The sequence below is a fragment of the Mesoplodon bidens genome (assembly GCF_964165515.1).
Source record: "Mesoplodon bidens genome assembly, chromosome: 2".
Classification (NCBI taxonomy): domain Eukaryota; kingdom Metazoa; phylum Chordata; class Mammalia; order Artiodactyla; family Ziphiidae; genus Mesoplodon; species Mesoplodon bidens.
Genome location: NC_138177.1, coordinates 2,330,516 through 2,350,367, shown reverse-complemented (window position 1 = coordinate 2,350,367; position 19,852 = coordinate 2,330,516). Strand labels below are relative to the sequence as shown.

The 19,852-nt window shown below is 54.9% G+C and overlaps 1 protein-coding gene across 1 annotated transcript; it reads left to right on the top strand.

The window, feature by feature from the left end:
• Positions 1 to 6,830: 6,830 nt before the first annotated feature.
• On the top strand, positions 6,831 to 7,979 carry GPR25 (G protein-coupled receptor 25; the record flags this gene model as incomplete). The annotated part of the gene is made up of 1 exon (XM_081224975.1): positions 6,831 to 7,979. The coding sequence occupies one exon, from the start codon at positions 6,831 to 6,833 to the stop codon at positions 7,950 to 7,952; it is 1,122 nt and encodes a 373-aa protein (XP_081081101.1). The 3' UTR covers positions 7,953 to 7,979.
• Between the last annotated feature and the right edge of the window lie 11,873 nt (positions 7,980 to 19,852).

The window sequence follows — 19,852 nt, the reverse complement described above, 5'->3', positions numbered from 1 at the left end:
ACCCCTGCTTTCCTACTAAAGATATTTCTGCCCTCAAAATAAGAACCCCGTGTTGGCTTTCCTGCTCTGACCCCTCCGGTTCACACACCATTCCCTGGGACCCAGGGGTAGCTCGAAATTCCAAACTGCTGGGTCATCACGACAGTGACCTTCTGACCTTCTCTCTGGGCCCCCATCTCCCCCCGCGAGTTATGGGCCTGTCTCAGAGCTCCGCTCTCCCCGACGCCCACCCCAGGCCCTGGTCACCCCCTGCCCTCTCAGGGTCCCGGCCCCCCGCGCTGCGACCGCCACCACCATGCGCCTGACCTGTCCCCTAGAAGTTCACGGCCATCCCCAGCTCAACCTGCTCAGGAACCAAACAGCAACCTCCCAGTGGAACCAACTCCCTCCTGGCAGCCTCCAGCCACCAAGGCCGAAACCTTCAAGAGCGTCCTTTCCTCCTTCCCCCGTGCAGCACAGAAGGCACCCAGGCCCTGACCCCCATCACGTGTCCCATCCTCACCTCCCTCTGCCCCCAGTCTCACGTTGGGTGGCTCTCGGAGGTGAGCCTCGGGTCCCGATGCATCTCGAGTGTCGCCCCCCGACAACCGCGGGGCCGCCTCGCCTGGGCCCGGACCTCGCCTCGGGAGCCCTCCCCAGCCGGCACGGTCAGGTCACCGTCACAGCAACCGGCAGGAGATCCCCAGTAGACACCGCGAAAATAACACAGTCTGACATTCCGAGGTAAGTCGTCAAGGTAGTCGTAGAAAAGGTCAAACTGTTAAGGACGGGCTTGGGCTTATCTTAATGGCTCCTCTTGTGTCTGTCGAGCTGCGGGGAGGATGGTGCTCGGGTGACTGACCCCTCGGCGCTGAGGCCACTCAGGACATCACCCCGCTTATCACGTTGCCCCGCGACACAGTCCTCTTCTCTGCGAGGCCGCCCCGCTGCCCGCACCCGGGACAGGATGCCACGGTGCCTCAGGTCATGCTGGTTCGTGTGGTAGAATTCATCCTCTCTGGTAACGTGAGGGCGGTTCTCAAGGAAGCAGTGCGTCATTTTCTTCTTGTCTTTTGTTACCTGACAGGTGGGGCATCCACCCCGTGGTAGGAGGGGCAGGATGGGGTGGGAAGGGCAGGTGGGAAGGGCAGGACGGGGTCGACAGGGCAGGGCCAGGGGCAGGACGGGGTGGGAAGGGCAGGGTCAAGGGCAGGATGGGGTGGGAAGGGCAGGGTCGAGGGCAGGACGGGGTGGGAAGGGCAGGGTCACAGCACCAGGAGAGCCGCCCCCCCACCCCCACCCCGCTCCAGTTCCTACTGAAATGACTAGAAATGTGCACCCACTTTCCCACCCCAGCTTTCAGTGAAATCACTGGAAAGTAATGGCAGGTCCTAGCGAGCAGCCTGCGTGGGCTGAGTAATCGCTACCAACAGCTGTGACTTCCTTTCCAAACACGTTCTGGGGTCCTGGTCCTGCCGAGGGACTTCCCTGCCGCCCACTGTCAGGTTCCTGCTGCCTTGTGTGCGCCCCGGCCGTGGAGGGGATGGAGTCTCCCTTTCCTTGAAAGCCACCCTCTGCCCCCGACCCCCCCACCCTCACCCCCAGGCCGGCAGTAAGGTCGCAGCCCTGAGGCGCTTTCACTCTGAGTCACCTCGGCGCACCTGGGGTACACTGATGCCCCTTCCCAGCCACCCAGGTTTAGTTCCCGAGAGTGTCTGAAACAGTCGAGCATGTGACACACTGCTCGCCCTGGCAGCCAGGGTGGGGCCCCACCCCTCGGCTGGGCAGGCTGCAGGGCAGGGGCAGGACCGCCGCCTTCCTTCCCTGGACACCCCTCCCTGCCCTGCACACGCACACAGGCACACATGCTCGGATGCACACACGCCCACGCACAATGCATACACAGGTGCACACACGGGCCGTTAACCCGTCGACCACACAACTGGCAAAATGCCACCTGTCTGTGCCTCAGACCTGTCAGCATCTGCAGCAGAAGCCCCCTCACCCCGTGGAGTTCACCACCCATGAGCCCAGGCCCAGGGACCTGTGGTGGTCGGGTCTAGAAGCCCCCAGATGGGGATGATCCCTTGGTAGTTTCCCAGAGCAATTCCAAATCATTACCCACCACCCACTGTGTGCACAGAAAGCAAAGAGGGGCTGGGGCTGGGGGGCAGCTGAGCCTGGCAGCTCCGGGTGGCGGGGAGCCCTTGACCCCCCTGCTCAGACCCTGCTGGAGCGGGGGCCTTCCCCAGGGCTCTCTAATGTAATCCTCACCCGCTCAGGGAGACCCTCTCCCACCCGCTCTAAGACACGGGAACTGGAGCCCAGCTGCACACAGCTGTCAAGTTATAAAACTGACGTGGGAGCCAAACTCAGGTCAGTAACAGCCTGACCTGTTTGTTCACTGGCCAGAAGCAGACACTCGGACACAGCATGTGAGGCGTGTACATAATGAACTTGACATCACAACACAGCAGGGTTTTAAAAAATATTTTTAATTTAATGGTGTTGGGAAAGTTCAACAGAAATCTAAAAAGAATGATTACACTCTAGGTGGATTTTAAAAGGTACAAAATTTTAACAAGAATAGAATTGAATGTTTTTAGATCATCAGAGAGAAAATAACATCCTAAACTCTGAAACTGCTAAAAGCAACACATGACTATGGAAATGTAAAACAAAAAATTAAAAATCGCTAAGAAAAAGGTCTGGAAAAATATTTGAACCAAATGGGACAACGGTTTATCCTAAATAAATAGTTCATACACATTAATAAGAAATACAAAAGATTATAATACATGTCTGAAAGACGTAATTAGGCAGTTCACATAAGAGGAATTACATCTAGAAAGATTTTCAGTCTTGTTGTTTTCAAAAAAATGTAGATTAAAATGAGGTACCATTTGACCTCATTACCTATTAAAGTGGAAAAATATATTTTACTGATGAATATCTCTAACAAGATTGCACTGAACCCGTACCCTCCTACAATGCCAGATAATGACTGATCACTGCAAGCATTTGTATCAAGCCAAGAAAATGCTCATAGCCTTTGACGTTCACGAGGGCATTTATACCCTGAAAACAGTGTGAAAGGAGAACAAAGCCCTAAGTGCAGTTATTCATTACAAATCTCTATAACAGCAAAAATGACTGCAAACAACCTAAATGTCCAAAATTAAGGGATTAGAAAATTCAGCAACATAGAAAAATGTGAATTTGCATGAATTGAGAAAAGCAGACTATAGAACAGGGCACATTGTGATTACATACATGCCTCTGAAACAGTTGTGTAAAATATATGTACGTGGAGAGCATCTGAAATGGAAGGTTGACAAAATAGAAAACCCAAGAACAATGGGATTACAGACGAATTCTCCACTTCTGAAAATGTCTTTCACTGGTAGGAAAGAAATGCACCACCACGTCACGCTTCACGGGGGCTGGGACGCCTTTTCTTATTCCACGTTCTGCGACGTGACTGTGGTTTTTATGATGAAAAAGGCGAGATAACTTTCAAAATTTTTCTGAAAGAGTTAAGATGATTATTTGTACAGAAAATTTAACATTGAGGGGGAAAGTGGTAAGAACTTAAATATACAGCCCATAAAGGGCCAGAAATAAAATAAAAATACTCCTGGAAGCCATCTAGTTCAAAGCATTGGATATTTTACTTATTAAGTATCTCCTCTGATCTCAGGCTTGTACCAGTCGCGGTGATGGCGAGCCTCCCTCACCCCGGGAGCTGATAATCCCACGGGCAGGGTGAGGCTGACCCAGGTGACCAGGCCACCCGGGCTCCAGCCGTGCAGAGGGAGGAGGGCCCGTTGGTGTAGGAAGGCCCCCGGGTGGGATGGAGAGAGGGAGGACCATTTCCTCTCTGCTGTGTTGACACCCATCAGCAGTGGCCTGGATTCTCAGCTGACCGCGATGAGTTTCCATTAATGGACTGTTTCTAACCCTGCGGGGGGTCCCCTGAGTGGGGGAGGAGAGACCAGTGTCATGGAGTTGGCCTTAGTCACTGAAGCCAGGCTGGACACGTGGCAGGCCAGGCCCAGAGCGGCGCACCCAGCTCTGGCCTGAGCTGCTTCCTGCCACCAAGAGACGTGCGGAAAGGCCCAACGCCCAGGCCCTGGCAGAGAAAATACGCCATGTGCTCGGGACCACAAGGCCACAGCCCAGGAAACAAGAATCTCTGTGTTTTTAATAAACAACCCACTGTGCCTCCCCTCCACCCCCTGCCTCCATGCCCCTCTTGGTCCCCTTGCCCTATTCTCTTTCACCTGGAGGTTTCCGGCCGTTCATCTCGAGCTTTCAGAATCATGCCCCATCTATGCCCCAGGCTGAGAGGCGCCCGGGCAGCTCTGGGCCTGTCCCTGACTGTCCCGGGCTCCTGCAAGGCAGCACCACCTCTGCTGGCCTTCTGGGGAAGGAGGCTGTGGCCCCCAGCCACCCCAGGACGAGAGCGTCCCTCGCCAGCAACCACATGAAAAAACATCAGAAAAACCGCTCCACATCTCCCGTGGCCCCTCAGGTGTCCACGCTGTATGTGGGTCTTCAGGAAAAACCCAGGCTTGGGGGCTGGGATGCTGTGGAGGGCTGGGCCAGAGCCATCCATTCCCCGGCCTCTTCCCTTGCTTGCCTTTCCCGTCTTGTAACTGGCCCAGGAGAGAAATTCCTGACCAGAACGGCGTGGACACGCACGCCCACCCCTCCTTAGGCTTTGCCGCCCCAGGGATCTCCATGGACCAGAGGGGCCACAGCTAGGATGACCTCATGTCCCCATTTGTGCAGAACGGGCCAGGTTGATGGCCCAGGTTGATCGTGATAATGCTTCTTTCACTCTCAGAAGTGCCTGTTGTGGATCAAGAATTATTCCATCACCCCACCTCAAATCAACATGAAACGGAATGCACACACAAGCCTCCCCGTGGCCCCGACCTCAGTGGACGGGCAGCGCCCGTGGCGCTCCCCACTGGCTGTCCAGGCCCAGCCGGCTCCTCTGCGCTGAGGTCCTCGATGCCACAGTTTTCTTGAACGGATCCTCTCCTTTCTGTCCCCTCCTCCAGTTCCCAATGTCTGACCCTCCCTCTCCCCAACACAAACAATGACAACAGCCCACGGTGGGGTCCCCCGGCTGGAGCTTCCCCCCGTCCAGTCCACCGTTCTGCACTGACCTGTGCAAAGCAGATGGGGGGACTGCCCTCCTCAACATGTCCGGTGGCTCCTACGGGTGACATCCAAGTCCCCTGCTGCTTCTCCTGCGTCCCCTCCTGCCACCCCCCTCCCACCTGGGCTCTGCTGCTCGAAGAATTCACCTTTCAGCTCCTTTCTGGAACTGACCTCACTCACTCTTCCCATCAGAGGCCGCTGCTCCCTCCCTCGTCTGGGCTCCAGGGGGACTTTACCATTCCCTCCAGGCCATCTGACCTCTAGCACGCTGGCCACTGCACGTCCTGCACATGGATCTGTCTCCCTTGCCTCCTAATCAGTGACCCTCCAAGGTCAAGAACGGCATCTCTGCGACGCCCAAACAGGGCCTTGCACACGGAGGAGCTCGCTGTAACGGGACGGCAGGCTATAAAATGCATAAATAATCCACCTCAAAGTTTTAACGCCACATGGCCCAACAGTTCATTCATTCCTGGTGACGATGGGGCGGGAGCTCTGGGGGGACACACACACTGTGACATCAGTTGCTACACAGCAGCTCATGGGAGGAAGTCTGCTAAGAAGAGTTGGGGCCTAACGAGTCGTCAGCATCCCCGCGCACCCTTCCCCATCCCCTCCCTGGCCCCACCACCTCCTTCAAGGCCAGGCTTCACGCCCACCCTTCTCCGTGTATCCTTCCCCACCTCTCTCAGTCCACGAGGGATCTCGGGATCTCGCCCTCCTTCTAAGCTCCTGACTCCTGATTTAGGACAACTAATCTGCTGCTGAGTCAGGTACCATCTCGTGTCATCTTTTGTACTGAACTTACATCTGTGTCTGGCTTAACAGGTAGGTTTTGCCGATGCAGGAAGGTGGGGGGGAGACCTGGGATTTGGATTCCAGGCTCTGCTGCTTTCATCTGGACAGTCTGACCCTCCCTCTCCAGGGTCAAACCCTCCCTTGTGGCTCCCTGGGAGCCTGAGTTGGTCAGAAAAGCCACTCTTTGGGCTAAGGCACGCGGCCCAGCATCTCGGGGAGCTAACACCATTTGAGGGCCTGGTGGCCAGTCCCTGATAGTAGGTAGGCCCCCCAAGGGCAGGCTCCCCGCAACATGCCCGCTGTGCACAGATGGCAGAACCCCTCTTTCCTAGAAGGCAGGGGAACCGCGGCGGGAGACTCCTCCCCAGATAAAATCCTCACCCCTGGTCCTGTCTCCTCACAGAGACAGACAGCAGCGGGGAGCAGGGGCCAAGCGGGGATGAGGACCGCCTGGGGCTCTGAGCGCCCCTTCACCCGGCCGCCAGACCCCTGAGACGGTTGCCGGTCTTGGCTCATGAACAAAGAAACCGAGCGACTTATGGAGTGGGGCAGGCTAGGCTCCCAAGGGAGGCAGGGCGGTGTCCCAGCCCTGGGGGCTTTTCCTCCAAGGACCCAGCTGGGAAGCCCCCCGCCCCCAATCATCGGCCACCGTCTCCTCCCCAGGAGCCTGCCTCTCGCCCCTCCCTCCCCTCCCCTCCCCGTCCCCCCTGCTCCCCTCCCCTCCCCTCCCCTCTTCCTCCCCCTCCTCCCCCCTCCTCCCCCACCCCTTCCTGCCCACCCAGTCGCCTCGGCCCGGGGGTGACAGGAAGGGAGGTGCTGGGCACCGGCCGTGAAGAGCCACCTTCCCTCTCGACGCCGCGTCCGCCTGGGCCTCGCCGGCCATGCGCCCCACCGAGCCCTGGAGCCCCAGCCCGGGGACGGCGTCCTGGGACTACTCAGGGTCGGGCGCCCCGGAGGAGCTGGCGCTGGAGGAGGAGCTGTGCGCGGCCCGGGACCTGCCCTACGGCTACGCCTACATCCCCGCGCTCTACCTGGCGGCCTTCGCCGTGGGCCTGCCGGGCAACGCCTTCGTGCTTTGGCTGCTGGTCGGGCGGCGCGGCCCGCGGCGGCTCGTGGACACCTTCGTGCAGCACCTGGCGGCCGCCGACCTGGGCTTCGTGCTCACGCTGCCGCTGTGGGCCGCGGCGGCGGCGCGGGATGGCCTCTGGCCCTTCGGCGAGGGCCTGTGCAAGCTCAGCAGCTTCGCCATAGCCGGCACGCGCTGCGCGGGAGCCCTGCTGCTCGCCGGCCTCAGCGTGGACCGCTACCTGGCCGTGGGCCGCCCGCTGGCCGCGCGCGCCCGCTGCACCCGGCGCTGCGCTCTGGCCGTGTGCGCGGGTGTGTGGGCCACGGCGCTGGCGGCCGGCCTGCCCTCGCTGGCCTTCCGCCGCCTGCGGCCGCTCCCCGGGGGCCGCGGCAGCCAGTGCGCCGAGGAGCCGTCCGACGCCTTCCAGGTCCTGAGCCTGCTGTCGCTGCTGCTGACCCTGGCGCTGCCCCTGGCCGTCACCGTCGTCTGCTACTGCCGCGTGTCGCGCCGCCTGCGCGGGCCGGCGCACCTGGGCCGCGCCCGGAGCCGCTCGCTGCGCATCATCTTCGCCGTCGAGGGCGCCTTCGTGGGCTCCTGGCTGCCCTTCTGCGCGCTGCGCGCCGTCTTCCACCTGGCGAGCCTGCGCGCGCTGCCGCTGCCCTGCCGCCTGCTGCTGGCGCTGCGCTGGGGCCTCTCCGTCGCCACCTGCCTGGCCTTCGTCAACAGCTGCGCCAACCCGCTCATCTACCTGCTGCTCGACCGCTCGTTCCGCGCGCAGCTGCGGCGGCGCGGGGCCTGCTGGCGCGCGGAGCGCGCGGCGCGCGGGGGCAGCTCGGCGTCCTCGCTCTCCCAGGACTACGGCTCCCCGTTCCGGAGCCCGGCCCGCAGTGCGGGCCGAGCCCAGACGACGAACGCCTCCTCGGCCGTGGGCCCATAGCTGGCCAGCCCGGAGGAGCGCGCGGAGAGGGGCAGGAGGCATAGCGAGGTGGGCCGCCCCCAACACCCTACCTGCCTTCCCCGGACCTGCCTTCCCGAGCGAGCGCGGAGAGCGGCTCCGCCGGCACCGCCTAGACCCCCCGGGTCTCCTTCACCAGCTTTTCCAGAACCTCAGCGTTTCGAACTCCCCCCACGCCAGGCCTCTGAGACCAACTCTTCTCCCGCTCGGCCCCGTGGGCACCTGGGCTCTTTGTCTCCAGCCCAAGAAAAGTCCTGAGAGATGGAGCCGACGGCAGCCCGGACACCGCAGGGTCCGCCAAGTAGGGGGAAGGGAAGTGGGCCTCCCTTCTCTGCCCCGTGGGTGGGAGCACTGGCCAGGGCCCCCAGAAGCCATTCTTGTCTTGGGCTCTGTTACCTTTGGTCCCTGCAATCGCCATTGCCTTCTGAGAAATACCTCCTCCAAGCCAGACCCTCTCGCCCCTCACTTTCCAAAAACTCCTACAGACTGTGAAACCGACAGCCCTTTATACTCAGCGGTCTTGGTGCAGAGTTTGCTGAATCATTAGTCACCATCAGTTCAGATCTTCATTTTCGAAGCTCGCCCAAGCGTGGGAGCCAGCCCTGCTGTCGGCCCCCCCAGCCATTCCTCCTGAGTTTCCCCAGGAGCCCGGGCCTGCCCCGGTTCTGTATCTTCTCCCCACTCCCAGCAAGCAGCAGGACTCACCCTGGAAGTTATCCTGGACCTTCCCTCTGGACACAAGGTTCCGGCATCTCTCGTCAGGTGTTTGGATTCTCTCTCCCCCAGCCCGGACACCAGGCCCTTCAGTGTGAGTTCCCCTTTCTCAATAAACGTTCTCGCTGGCCTCGCCTGACAGCTGTGTCTGTCTCTACTTGAGCAGAGGCGAACGGAACACTGGGTCAGACAAAACTCAACCCAGGAGTTGAGGTTGACCTCAAAGTGATCGGGATTTGGAGTGAAGTCAGGGACCGAGAGAGTTGATCTCACCGTGGGCACAGCAGTCCCCCAGGAGGGCGGCGTCTCTTTTTATTCTCATTATTTTAAAGGATGCTTCACAGTTTGAAGGTTTCAGAGAGAGAAGAGAAAAAATAAAAAATAAAAGATTTAAGGTCATCTGCCAGCCAGGTGGCACTTCAAAGAGGAAATGTGTCATTGTGATTCTCAGATCAGCACAGGGCTTTTTTTCCTACCCCTTTTGAGACCATCCAGTACAAATGTTGAGGGTGTCCATTTTCTGACTCTGTGACATCGTTTGAGGTTTCTGGAGGGGTTGAAATTTCAGTGTTTCTACTTTTAAGAGGATTTGGCCTGAAGAAGTGTCAGTCGTTGCGGAAAGGAGCTCAGAACTTCTCTCTGAGGGCCCCCCTCTCTGCCAGACCCCCGGGCAGGCGTGGAGTCCAGTCTTCGGGGCTCATGGGTTAGAGCAGTTCAAACCCGCCTGTCAGCGGCCCTGGGAGGCCAAGCTGGGAAGAAGCTCACCTGGGCACGTCCTCCCCATGCACCCGAGGGAGGCAGGCCTTGCAGCCTGTGGGGTCGCCGGGCTGGCAGGACCGAGTCCAGACACTTTAACCTTGAAGCCCTCGGTACATCGGGGCTCCCCCCATCCTCACCCCATCGCCCTCCGAGGCAAGAGATGACCGTTTCATATGATGAGACCTCAGCTTACAGCAGAAGCACTTTTCTGGGCTGTTCTGACGGAGCCCCTACCTGGACCCCTGTCACCCTGCTTCTCCCGACTTGCTGATGAACTGAGTTCCCTGAAGACAGACAGACAGACAGAAAACTCCTCCATCTCCCCCCAGCACAGCGGTTATCAAAACTCAGCATTTCCCTCCCGCTGCTGGGAGATTGGAAAATGCTGATAAGTGAAAAGAAAAAAGGGGTAACAGAGTTGCTTGTGTTAAATAAACACCCACACACTTCAAGGCTGGAGGATATAAAATAATTGTTAGCCTTGGTGTTGTTGAAGCAAAACATTAGGAACCACAGAGTGCTTTGGGTAAAAACTACCTTCTGTGCTTTGCTTTCTCTAGCCCCAGTTAAACGCCACAGGCGTCTCTTCTCAACTAACGGGAAGCCGTCCGGTTTCTCCCTGTTTTTGTTGTCCCTTCCTTGAGAATGCGAGCTCCATAAGCCAAGGGGGTATGTCTGTTTGGTTTGAGGCTGTGTCCCCAGTGCCTGGTGGGGAAGGGGACACGCATGAACCCCCTGTGGAGGGAATGATCATCGGGACCCCATCGTCATCCGAGATAAGAAATAACGCGAAGGGTAAAAGCGGGGTCTGTTGCATGGTATTAATGATCTACAAAAAGGGCACACAGGAAAGGGCTGTAGGAGTGAGGGAGTGGTAGCCCCTTCCCCTCCATTTCTGTGTCATGAAATTTTCTGTGAGCTTCTTTTAAGGTCAGTGAACAAAGAGCAGTCACAGTGCCCAGTGCTGGAGGTGAAGACGGAGCCGGTCCTGACCTGGCTCAGTCCCGGCGGGGCCTTCCTTGGGCATCTCTGCCAGCTCCCTCCAGCCTCTGGTTCTTCATCTGAAGGATGGAGGTGGTTCTATCTATTTTGCTCAGGCACCTCACAGATCAAGGGAAATCACATTCTTTTCTTTAAACTATTCTGTATTGGAGGATAGCCGATTAACGACATGGTAGTTTCAGGTGCCCAGCGAAGGGACTCAGCCGTCCAAGAGAAATCACGGGAGACCCACCCTCAGGATTAGCTGGGTCCAGGCCTGGCTCCCCTCGCCCCTCCCCTTCCGAGGCTGCCCCCTCCCCTTGCCCGAGTCAGTGGCCTGAAGAGGAGGACGGGGTGGAGCTGCTCTGCGTTGTTTAAAGGTCAACATCTGGGCAAAGGCTGGGCACATCGGCCTGTGTGACTCTGATTTGAACTTGTGACTAATTCTGGGCTTTCTTGGGCCCTTTCTCAGGGCACCGTGTTGTCACCCAGGCCCCTGGGTGAGTGATCTGGGGAGTTCATGGGAATGGCAGAGCGGGTGAAGCCATGCTTAGTGAGATGACTCAGCCCCACTGTCACTCTGGACATGGGGAGGACATCTCGTTTGTCAGAGCTCATGGGGTCTAAATGGTGCCCTGCCTTGGCTGGGTGGCCTGCAGGAAGCTACTCACCACCCCCGCCCCCATCAAGACCCCCGCTCAGTCCAGTGGGGCAAAGGATGGAAAGACCCGGGAGCCAAAGGGCAGGGACGCTGGGCTCGCGGGAGGGAAGGAGGAAGCGAGGAGGTGAAACCACTCTCCTCCTGTTGTCACCAGAGTGTTGGCTGAGTGTGCCATTGCATCTCTCACGAGAGTGGGCGCCGTGTGAGACCCCTATGTACGTCCATCACAGGCCTGCAGAGCTGGAGGCCCGTTTTGCTCATTCCAAGAGGAGGACAGGGAGGACCAGACCCAGGAAGTCACCTGCTTAAGGTAACAGCGACCGCTTGCATCTCTGCAGCACAGCACACGTTTGTAAAAGGCACATAGACATGCTTTCCTTGGTCCTCATGACCCTGGGGCAGGCAGGAATGATCCGTTCATTTTATTGATGATGGGGCTGGGCTTGGAAGCAGCCTGGTCAGGGTCGCAGACCAGCAACAGTGCAGCTTAAGCCTCTGTCTCTCCCTCCCGACTTCTCTGGACCCTGTCACCCACTCCCGTGTGACACCCAGCTCATGCCCAGGGATGCCGAGGCCCAGGCTCTCTCTTACAAATTGTAAGTTTCCCCCCCTGATTGTTTAAGTAATGCAGGTTCTTTGTTTTTTTAAAAAAAGGAAATTACAGGAAAATATAAAGAAAAATATGGAAAACATCCGTTATTCCACCGTGAAGATACCTTCTTTTTCTGTGTATATAATAATACACACGTACATTGTTTCCCAGCTAAATTGGGGTCTTCCCTGGTGGTCCAGGGTTAAGACTCTGCGCTTCCACTGCAGGGGGCATGGGTTCAACCCCTGGTCAGGGAACTAAGATCCTGCCTGCCACATGGCCAAAAATAAATGAGTAAGTAAATAAAGTAAATCAAATTAAAATAAATAAACAAGTAAATTGGGGTCAATCTGTATGAGACCAAAAACTGAGTCTGTTGTGTTCCCAAGTGTGTACCCAGTGCCTGGCACAAACTTGGCATTCAGTAACAGTTTGTTGAATATATGTTATATACGTTATTTTGTGGCCTGCTTCCTTCCCTTGCAAAATGCCATATTTTATCAGGTCGTTAAATATTATTCTAAACATCTTTTTAAGGTTACATTACATCATTATATGAAATGTAACCGCATTTATTTAACTAAGCCCCTAAACTTTTTTTTCAGGTTTTCATTCTTTTACGTAATTCTGTGATGAACATCCTTGGACAAAAATCTTTATATTCACTTCTGATTCTTTGTTCAGGACAAATTCCTAGAAGTGAAATTATTCTTCAGAGATTATGAACAATTTAAGACTTTGGTACACTGTGCCAAAAATGTTGAAAAATTTACATTCTCTCTGGAGGTATGCGGGTGCCCGTTCACCACACACTGAAAAAACACCAGGCGTTATTATCGTAAAAAAATATTTGCCAATTTGGTATCTGCCCAAGTTTAAAAGAATACAATATTACCATCTTATTATGTTATTTCAAATACCTTTTTTATACAACATATTATTACAATATCTCTCTGAAGTAGGTGTTAAAATAATGGCTAATATTTATTGAGCACATACTATATGAGAGGTGCTGACCTAAGGGTTTTATATCTACTATCTTATTAATCCTCACAACAACTTTATGGCATGTATATTATTCTCCCTGTTCACCAGATGAAAAACTTGAGCCTTGAGAGTTCATGTAACTTGCCTTAAAGACTTGTGTTATTACCCCCACTTGATAGATGGGAACTCAAACACCAAGGTCTGTTGACTTGCCGAGGTCACGCACAGGGCAGGACTTAGAAAAGCCCATATCCTGGTCCACAGCTCAAGCCATCCTCCACCTCCTCTAGTTTGCTAGTGCCTGGCTTACCCTGTTTCTCACCAATTAGCCCTAAACCAAAGGGCGCCCTGGGGTGAAGGCCACCATCACTGGCCCTGCTTCTGTTCTCAAAAGATCAGGGCGATGCTTAACTTCATGTGTCAGCTTGACTGGGCCACCGGGCGCCTGGGTGCTCGGTCAAATATTATTCTGGGTGTTTGGGGATGAGATTAACATTTGAATCAGACACTGAGCAGAGCAGACGGCCCTCCCTCACAGAGGTAGCCTCGTGCTTCCACTCAAGGCCTCACTAGAGCACAAAGGCAGAGTCAGGGAGAACCCACTCTCCACCGACCAGCTGAGCGGGGACGTCAGGCTTCTCCTCCCTTCGGACTCAGACTGGCACTGGGACCCCTAACATCGGCTCTCCGGGGCCTCCAGCTTGCCTAGTGCAGATCCGGGACCTCTCAACCTCCATAACCACGGGGGCCAGTTTCTTTGTTTTGTTGTGTTTGGGGTGGGGGGCAGTGGCTGTGATGAGCATGTGGGATCTTAGTTCCCTGACCAGGGGTCAAACCCGTGCCCCCTGCATTGGGAGCACAGAGTCTTAACAACCGGACTGCCAAGGAAGGCTGGGCCAATTTCTTATAATAAACGTCTTTATATATATTCTGTTTCTCTGAAGAACCCAAACTAATACAACCAGGGTCCCCTCAGGAGATGAAGTTCGGGCATCCGGTTAAGAGGGGGAAGGGGGCTCTTCCCAGGCGTGCTGGGCTCGGGGCCAGGATGGGGAGAAGCAGTGCTAAAGCCCACCCCCAGGGCTGCCTGGGCAACCCCACAGGCGGGTGGAAGGTGCTGGGCTCTGCTGGGCAGAAGCCTCAGGCACTGGCCCGCGAAGCAACTGAAGCAGCTGCAGTGTCTGGGAAGCTGTGGATTGCCCAGGAAGAGGTGCCAGACGAGGGGTGATTAATCTAGCTCGCCCTGCTCTGAAAATGACTGTCTTCGGGTGTGCATCCTCCCCGTTTCCCCTGCCACACAGATACCCTAAAACAAGCAGCTCACGCCCGGGCTGTCCCTACACCAGATCCCGTGCCCGCAAAGTCACAGCCCCGGGTAGGGTCGCAAGTTCGCCCAATTCTTTCTATCTTTTCAAACAAAGTTTCGGTTTTTATGTAAGCCACTGCCTCGGACCTTCTCGGGTCTCATTTTCTAAAACTGTGATTACTATAAAGAGAGACAAGGCCCCATTCAGAGTAGAACAGCTCCGGATCCTGCAGCCTAAGTGCACTCATTTTCCTTTTCTGACCTCCTCTCCCCAGCCCTTCTCCTGTCATGGTCCCGTGTTCCGTTACTGCAATCACAAGGTACTCTGCTTTTTTTCCCCGGAAGGTATTAGAAGCACTTTTCTTGGCCACCACGTAGATGTCACAGTGGTCCTTTTGAAGGCTCCGTCCGGGGCCAGGCTGCGTGTAACTAGCGGGGCTCCGCTGTCAAGACCTTGCACCCCCACTCTGGTCGGTGTGTGCGGTGATCACCTCCTCCTCCTGGTACAGGGCTGGTTTGAACGTGGGTCCCAAACCCCCTGCCAGCCGGCCCTCCTCGGGGCTCCCCGCCCTCGGGCCCTGTGTGACCCATGGCCTCTGGGGGCTGCCTCACCTTCTCAGGGAGCATCAGCTTCGGGGACAAAGCACTTTGAAAAGTAGCACAACAACTATGTAACCAGGTTTTTGACAGAATTACCATGATTCTTTTAGACCCTAGGCGCTGATTGTGAAACACGCCAACAGCTCTCAGCTGCTTTCTCCCCGTCTTTGCCCTGTTATTCACCTCAAAATCCTCATCCTAAAATGGGAATCATGCTTCTTATCACAAAGGGAATGTGAAAGAGTGAGATGTGGTAATATGTGAAGTGCTCGGGACTATCTGACACATATTAAAAAAGCAGTGTATGTTTGCTGTAATTATTGGGAGTAAAAAACCCAAGAAAGACATTCGTTAAATGGAATTGAGTCATACCATCGTTTTGGATTTCTCTTCTCAAAATCACTGATTCAACTCATTTTCATTTTGAGTTTACTGTGTGCCAGTCAGTGTGCAAGGCCACAGGACTACAGAAATGAAAAAGACTACCAGCTTGCCTTCATCCGCGACATAAAAAGCAGCCGCATAGCACAGGGAGATCAGCTCGGTGCTGTGTGACCACCTAGAGGGGTGGGATAGGGAGGGTGGGAGGGAGAGAGACGCAAGAGGGAGGAGATATGGGCACAGATGTATATGTATAACTGATTCACTTTGTTATAAAGCAGAAACTAACACACCATTGTAAAGCAATTATACTCCAATAAAGATGTAAAAAAAAAAAAAGATGGGGATGGTAGCCTCACTGGCATCAAAGAAGGAAATAAAGCCATGTGGACCTTTAATTTCGGTAAAGCTTTATTTTTCTTTTCCTAGTTCTATTTTCTTGAAACTGAAAATCACACACAGCGTTCTGTCTTGTGACTGAGTCGCTTTTGCACATCACTGATTTCCAGGGTGTCAGTTAATCCCATGGACCCTTCAGTGAAAGCCTATGAGTAGACCCAGGACATTTGGTCCCTCCGTCCGGGGAATGTCCTGCAGAGGCCAGAGCATTCCCTGCAGTGGGAGGGGCTGAGAGCCTCACCCACGGTCACCACTCTGCTGAGGCGCTGTATCCAGTGCTGGACAGTCGGGCAGCTGCAGGCAAGACCCCAGCACTGGGTGGGCTTGGGAGACGGGGCCTCTCTGGCCCCTGTCAGTCCAAAGAGTCCACAACCCCATGATTGGGGGCCCAGCCTGTTCTCCAGAGACTAATCTAGTTTATTGCTTTTTAAAAATATTTAAAATATCTTATAAAATGCACCCATCAAAGGCTAGAAGCATGTATCCATCAATTAAAAATTAAAGTCAAGGCAAAACCATCCACATACACACAAACTCAACCATGCCATCCGTTGCTATACGAACAAACCCATCAACAGGAGGCCAAAGACAAACGACTGACATCAAATCTGCAAGTAAAATTCATTTGTCAGCCACTTCATAAATGCTTTTTGTAAGAGCCTGTTTCTCTGGGTCCTACATGGAGAGAGCCACATATACTCTGTGCTCTCCGACGTTCTACCAGGAAAGACACGTGAGCAGAGCCTGCCGAGGGCTCCGCAGCATGTGGTATAAATAGGGAGGTTATTGTAAAATCTAATAAACCAGTGTGGACGTCTTCTGGGGGTTTTCTTGTGTCACAATCTGAGTTGGGAAAATGGATCACTAAGAAGTAAATTGCTCACATCATATGAAATGTATTGCTTTTTAAGAGAAAAAAATATTTTAATTAGACATAGAAAATCTCCTTTTGCAGCCTCAGTACAATAACTGACTCAGGCCACAGTGATGGGCGTTTGTTAGATAAAAAGATACTAGAACCACTGGAATGGGAGCTGATGGGGGCTGGACATGTCACCTCACAGATTATCTCCTAGTGCCAAGGGGAAAACACAGTCTGATGGTGGAGGATCGCTGTCACCCGGAATCCCATGTCAGCTCCATATCATTGCTGTAAGAGAGGCAACCAGAGGTTACCTGCCTCTGGGAGAGGAGGGGGATGGAGCATCCGACACCATCTGTGAAGTGTTCTCACCCAAAACAGAAGCCAGAATCCCAATCAAGGCTTTGCCGATAACTTCCAGGTTGCAGGAAATGTGGGGTTAGGAGCAAGTTAAACGCAGCAGATGAAACACAGAATGTAGGCCATTTCACGAGGCAACTAACCCAATTTCAAAAAGTCACTGACACAATTAAAAAAAAAATCAGGGTGGGGAGGGGACCCACACAAGATTAAAAGAGCAGAATGCAACGTGTAGGCCTTACTGGATCCAGATACAAACAGACTGACTTTAAAAGACAGTGTTGGGACAACGGGAGGACTCTGAAGGGACTTGGTATTAGGTAATATTAAGGAATTATTGTGATAACGGCCACATGTTTATATAAGAAAAAGGTGCAGTTTTTTTTTGTTTTTCTGAGATGCGTTCTGAAACATTTAGAAGTGATAGGTTACCAGGCCTGGGATTTTTCTTTAAAATATTTCACTAAAGAAAAAATAAACTATGGAAATACAGGGAAATGTTGATAATTACTAAGTCTAGGTGATGGATAAAATGGGAGTTCACTATACTAGACTCTGCTTTTACTAATGTTGGAAAGTCTTCATATTACGTTTTACACTATTTTAGTGACAGAAATTGCACATACACAGGGAATGCATTTTCACAACGAAAAGCTCACAGAGAAGTGGTAAAGCTTACGTCCCTCTGTTCTCTCACCGTCCCCCCCGCCCTGTTACCCTGTGGGTGCATATTAATGGCTTCTCAATTTCTTACCTACTCCTGCTGGAAATCCCAGCTCTTAACAGTGGGTAACATTATGGAAATCACCCAATTTCCAGCCTCCAAGACAACAGTGAAGTTTTGACGTTCCTTGAACAAACCAGGTGGCATCTCCCCCCGATTCCAGCCTGGGACCTTCTGCCCGTCCCGTCACAAGGGCCCAGCCAGCCTGAGCTCCCCCTGGGGCCTCTCGGCCACTCCACGGAACCCACCCACCCCCTACAGAGTGCTCAGAGCACCTAGAACACTTTGGTGAGTGCATTTATGAACAAATCAGTGGAAATGCATTGACCTAAGTCGCCAGGTCACAGGGGGTGGGGGCAGGAGTGGCTGGAACCAGTGCTCTGAGGCAGGTGCCGAAAGGTCACACGCAGCGGCGTTTATGGACCATTTCGGCAGCATCTGACCTCAATTTAAACCAACTTCCCTTCAAAACACTCCCTTCCCTTCCATGCTCATCACTGAGGAGTTTAAGAGATGCCAAAGATGTGAGGCACTAGTTTGTTTTCAGTTAACCAGTGCCCAGGCCGCAGGCCCGGCGGCCTGGTCACAGGAGGAGGTTTGCCTTCTGAAGCCTAAAGCTGCTGAACCACAGGAAGTGGAACTTGGTCACCGGTAACAGGTTTGGAACATGAAAGATGCAATTATCGTGCAGAAATATTATTATTTTTTCCTGAGAATTGAGTGTGAGAAAGAAGAAAACCTTTTTTTTTTTTTAAGACGAGGAATGTCGAAAAACATCTTCTAACAAATCACCGCCTTCCTGAGAGCTCACTCTGTGCAGAGGACATTCTACCTGCGCGGTTTCATTAGCCTCATCACGGCCACACGCGTGATCCCATCACCACCATTTTACAGATGAAGAAACCGAGGCTGTTTGACTCCAAAACACATGTGTTTTAACATCTCTCCTAAATGATGAACCTGAGCCACTCTGCACGCTCGCACCTGCCAGGTAAAGGGATGCAAGGGCCCCGGGGGCCTCCAGCGCTATTTCAGAAGCACCTCCAGCCCAGGCCTTTGAAAAGGGCAGGGGTTACTGGAGTACTGGCGATAAGCCAGCCCTGGGCAGGGCACACCACCCCCAGCTGCCCAGTTCTCAGCCTTTTCCGGGGGCAGCACCATGGGGTCCTGCGGGTGGGTCTGCTCCCGGGGCCTGGGATTCTCCATCACACCTGCCCACCCAGGGGCCACATGGGTGGGGGCCGGGTGGACAGTGACCACTACTTGCCATCTGACAAGCAGACATGCTTTCCGGGTGGGGAGCTTGGGGCAGAGCCGCCCTCTGGACCCACCCTCAGGACCCGGGTGTCTTCTGGTCTGGATGCTGGTCTCTGCCACGGTGGAAAGCTCCCAAAATGCCTGTCTCCCCTTGTTCTGGTATTTAGCTTTATCTCTGCAGTTGTATTATGTTTAACACCATTCACTACCTTTTCTTAAGTTCCCAGTTCTCTTTGCGTCTCCAGAAAGGAAAGGGGGTCCGGCCAGAGAGGCCAGGGCGGTGGGGCAGGCTGGACACGTGGTCCCACGGCGGACGCAGGGGAAGCGGGGCCAGGGGCCTCGCGGGCGGGAGGCGAGGCAGAGACCCTGATGGATTAGAGCCCCAGGCCCCGGCTGGCTCTCCATCCCTGTCCCCCAGCCGGCGCACGGAGACCGGAGGCTCCGCCGGGAACTGTCGCCCCCTGGTGGTCGCGGCGGGGGGAGCAGGGCCGGGGATCCTGGTCCAGGCAGTGCGCAGGCCGGGATGGAGGGGCTGGAGATGAAGCAGAGAAGGAAGAGAGAAGGCACAGGAAAAATGAAAGAGGAGAGAGAGGGCAGGCGGGGAGGGTGCGGGGCGGGACCCTAAACTCTGGAGAGAAACCAGCGAGAGCCGCCGGCCTGGAGGATGCCGGCCTCTTGGGCGGTGGGTCCTTTCCCCGCCCTGAGCCTGAGCCCCAGGCAGCAGAGCTGCCCTGCACTGCAAGCAGCTGTGACTCCTGTCTGTCCCCAGTGTCGGGGTTCCCTTCCCTTGAGAAGAAGTGGAATGAAGTCCCCTGGCTTGGCCCCAAAGTCAGTTGTCTGCGTTTCGCAGAGCTACTCACCAGTCTGCGGTCGTCCGGACTGTTCTAGCTTCTGGCAACCAAGACAGAGGCCCGGGGCAGTGCCTCCCCTGCACCTGCCCCCGCTGCGAGCTGCAGGATGCGGTCAGGAGAGGAAGCAGGGCCTCAGCTCCGAGTCATCCTGGAGTCTCCAAAGTGCTTCTGGCCGAGGGCGCCGACAGGGCACCGTCTGGGCCACAGAGCAGGGGGAGGGGTGGGCAAGGGGAGCCGCATCCTTTCTGCCGGGCCTGTGGCCCCAGGGGACGAGTCAGCGGGACCAGGGCAGCTCCCACTGGGCAGGGAGAGGTCTGGGTGAGCCCCCTCCACTGGGGCAGGGGTGTGAGTGGGTGGGTTCAGGGTGCAGAGAGGCCGCTGCCCAGCCACCAAAAGCCCCTCTGATGGCTGATGGAGGCACGCCCTTGCCCCCTTCAGCCAAAGTGCG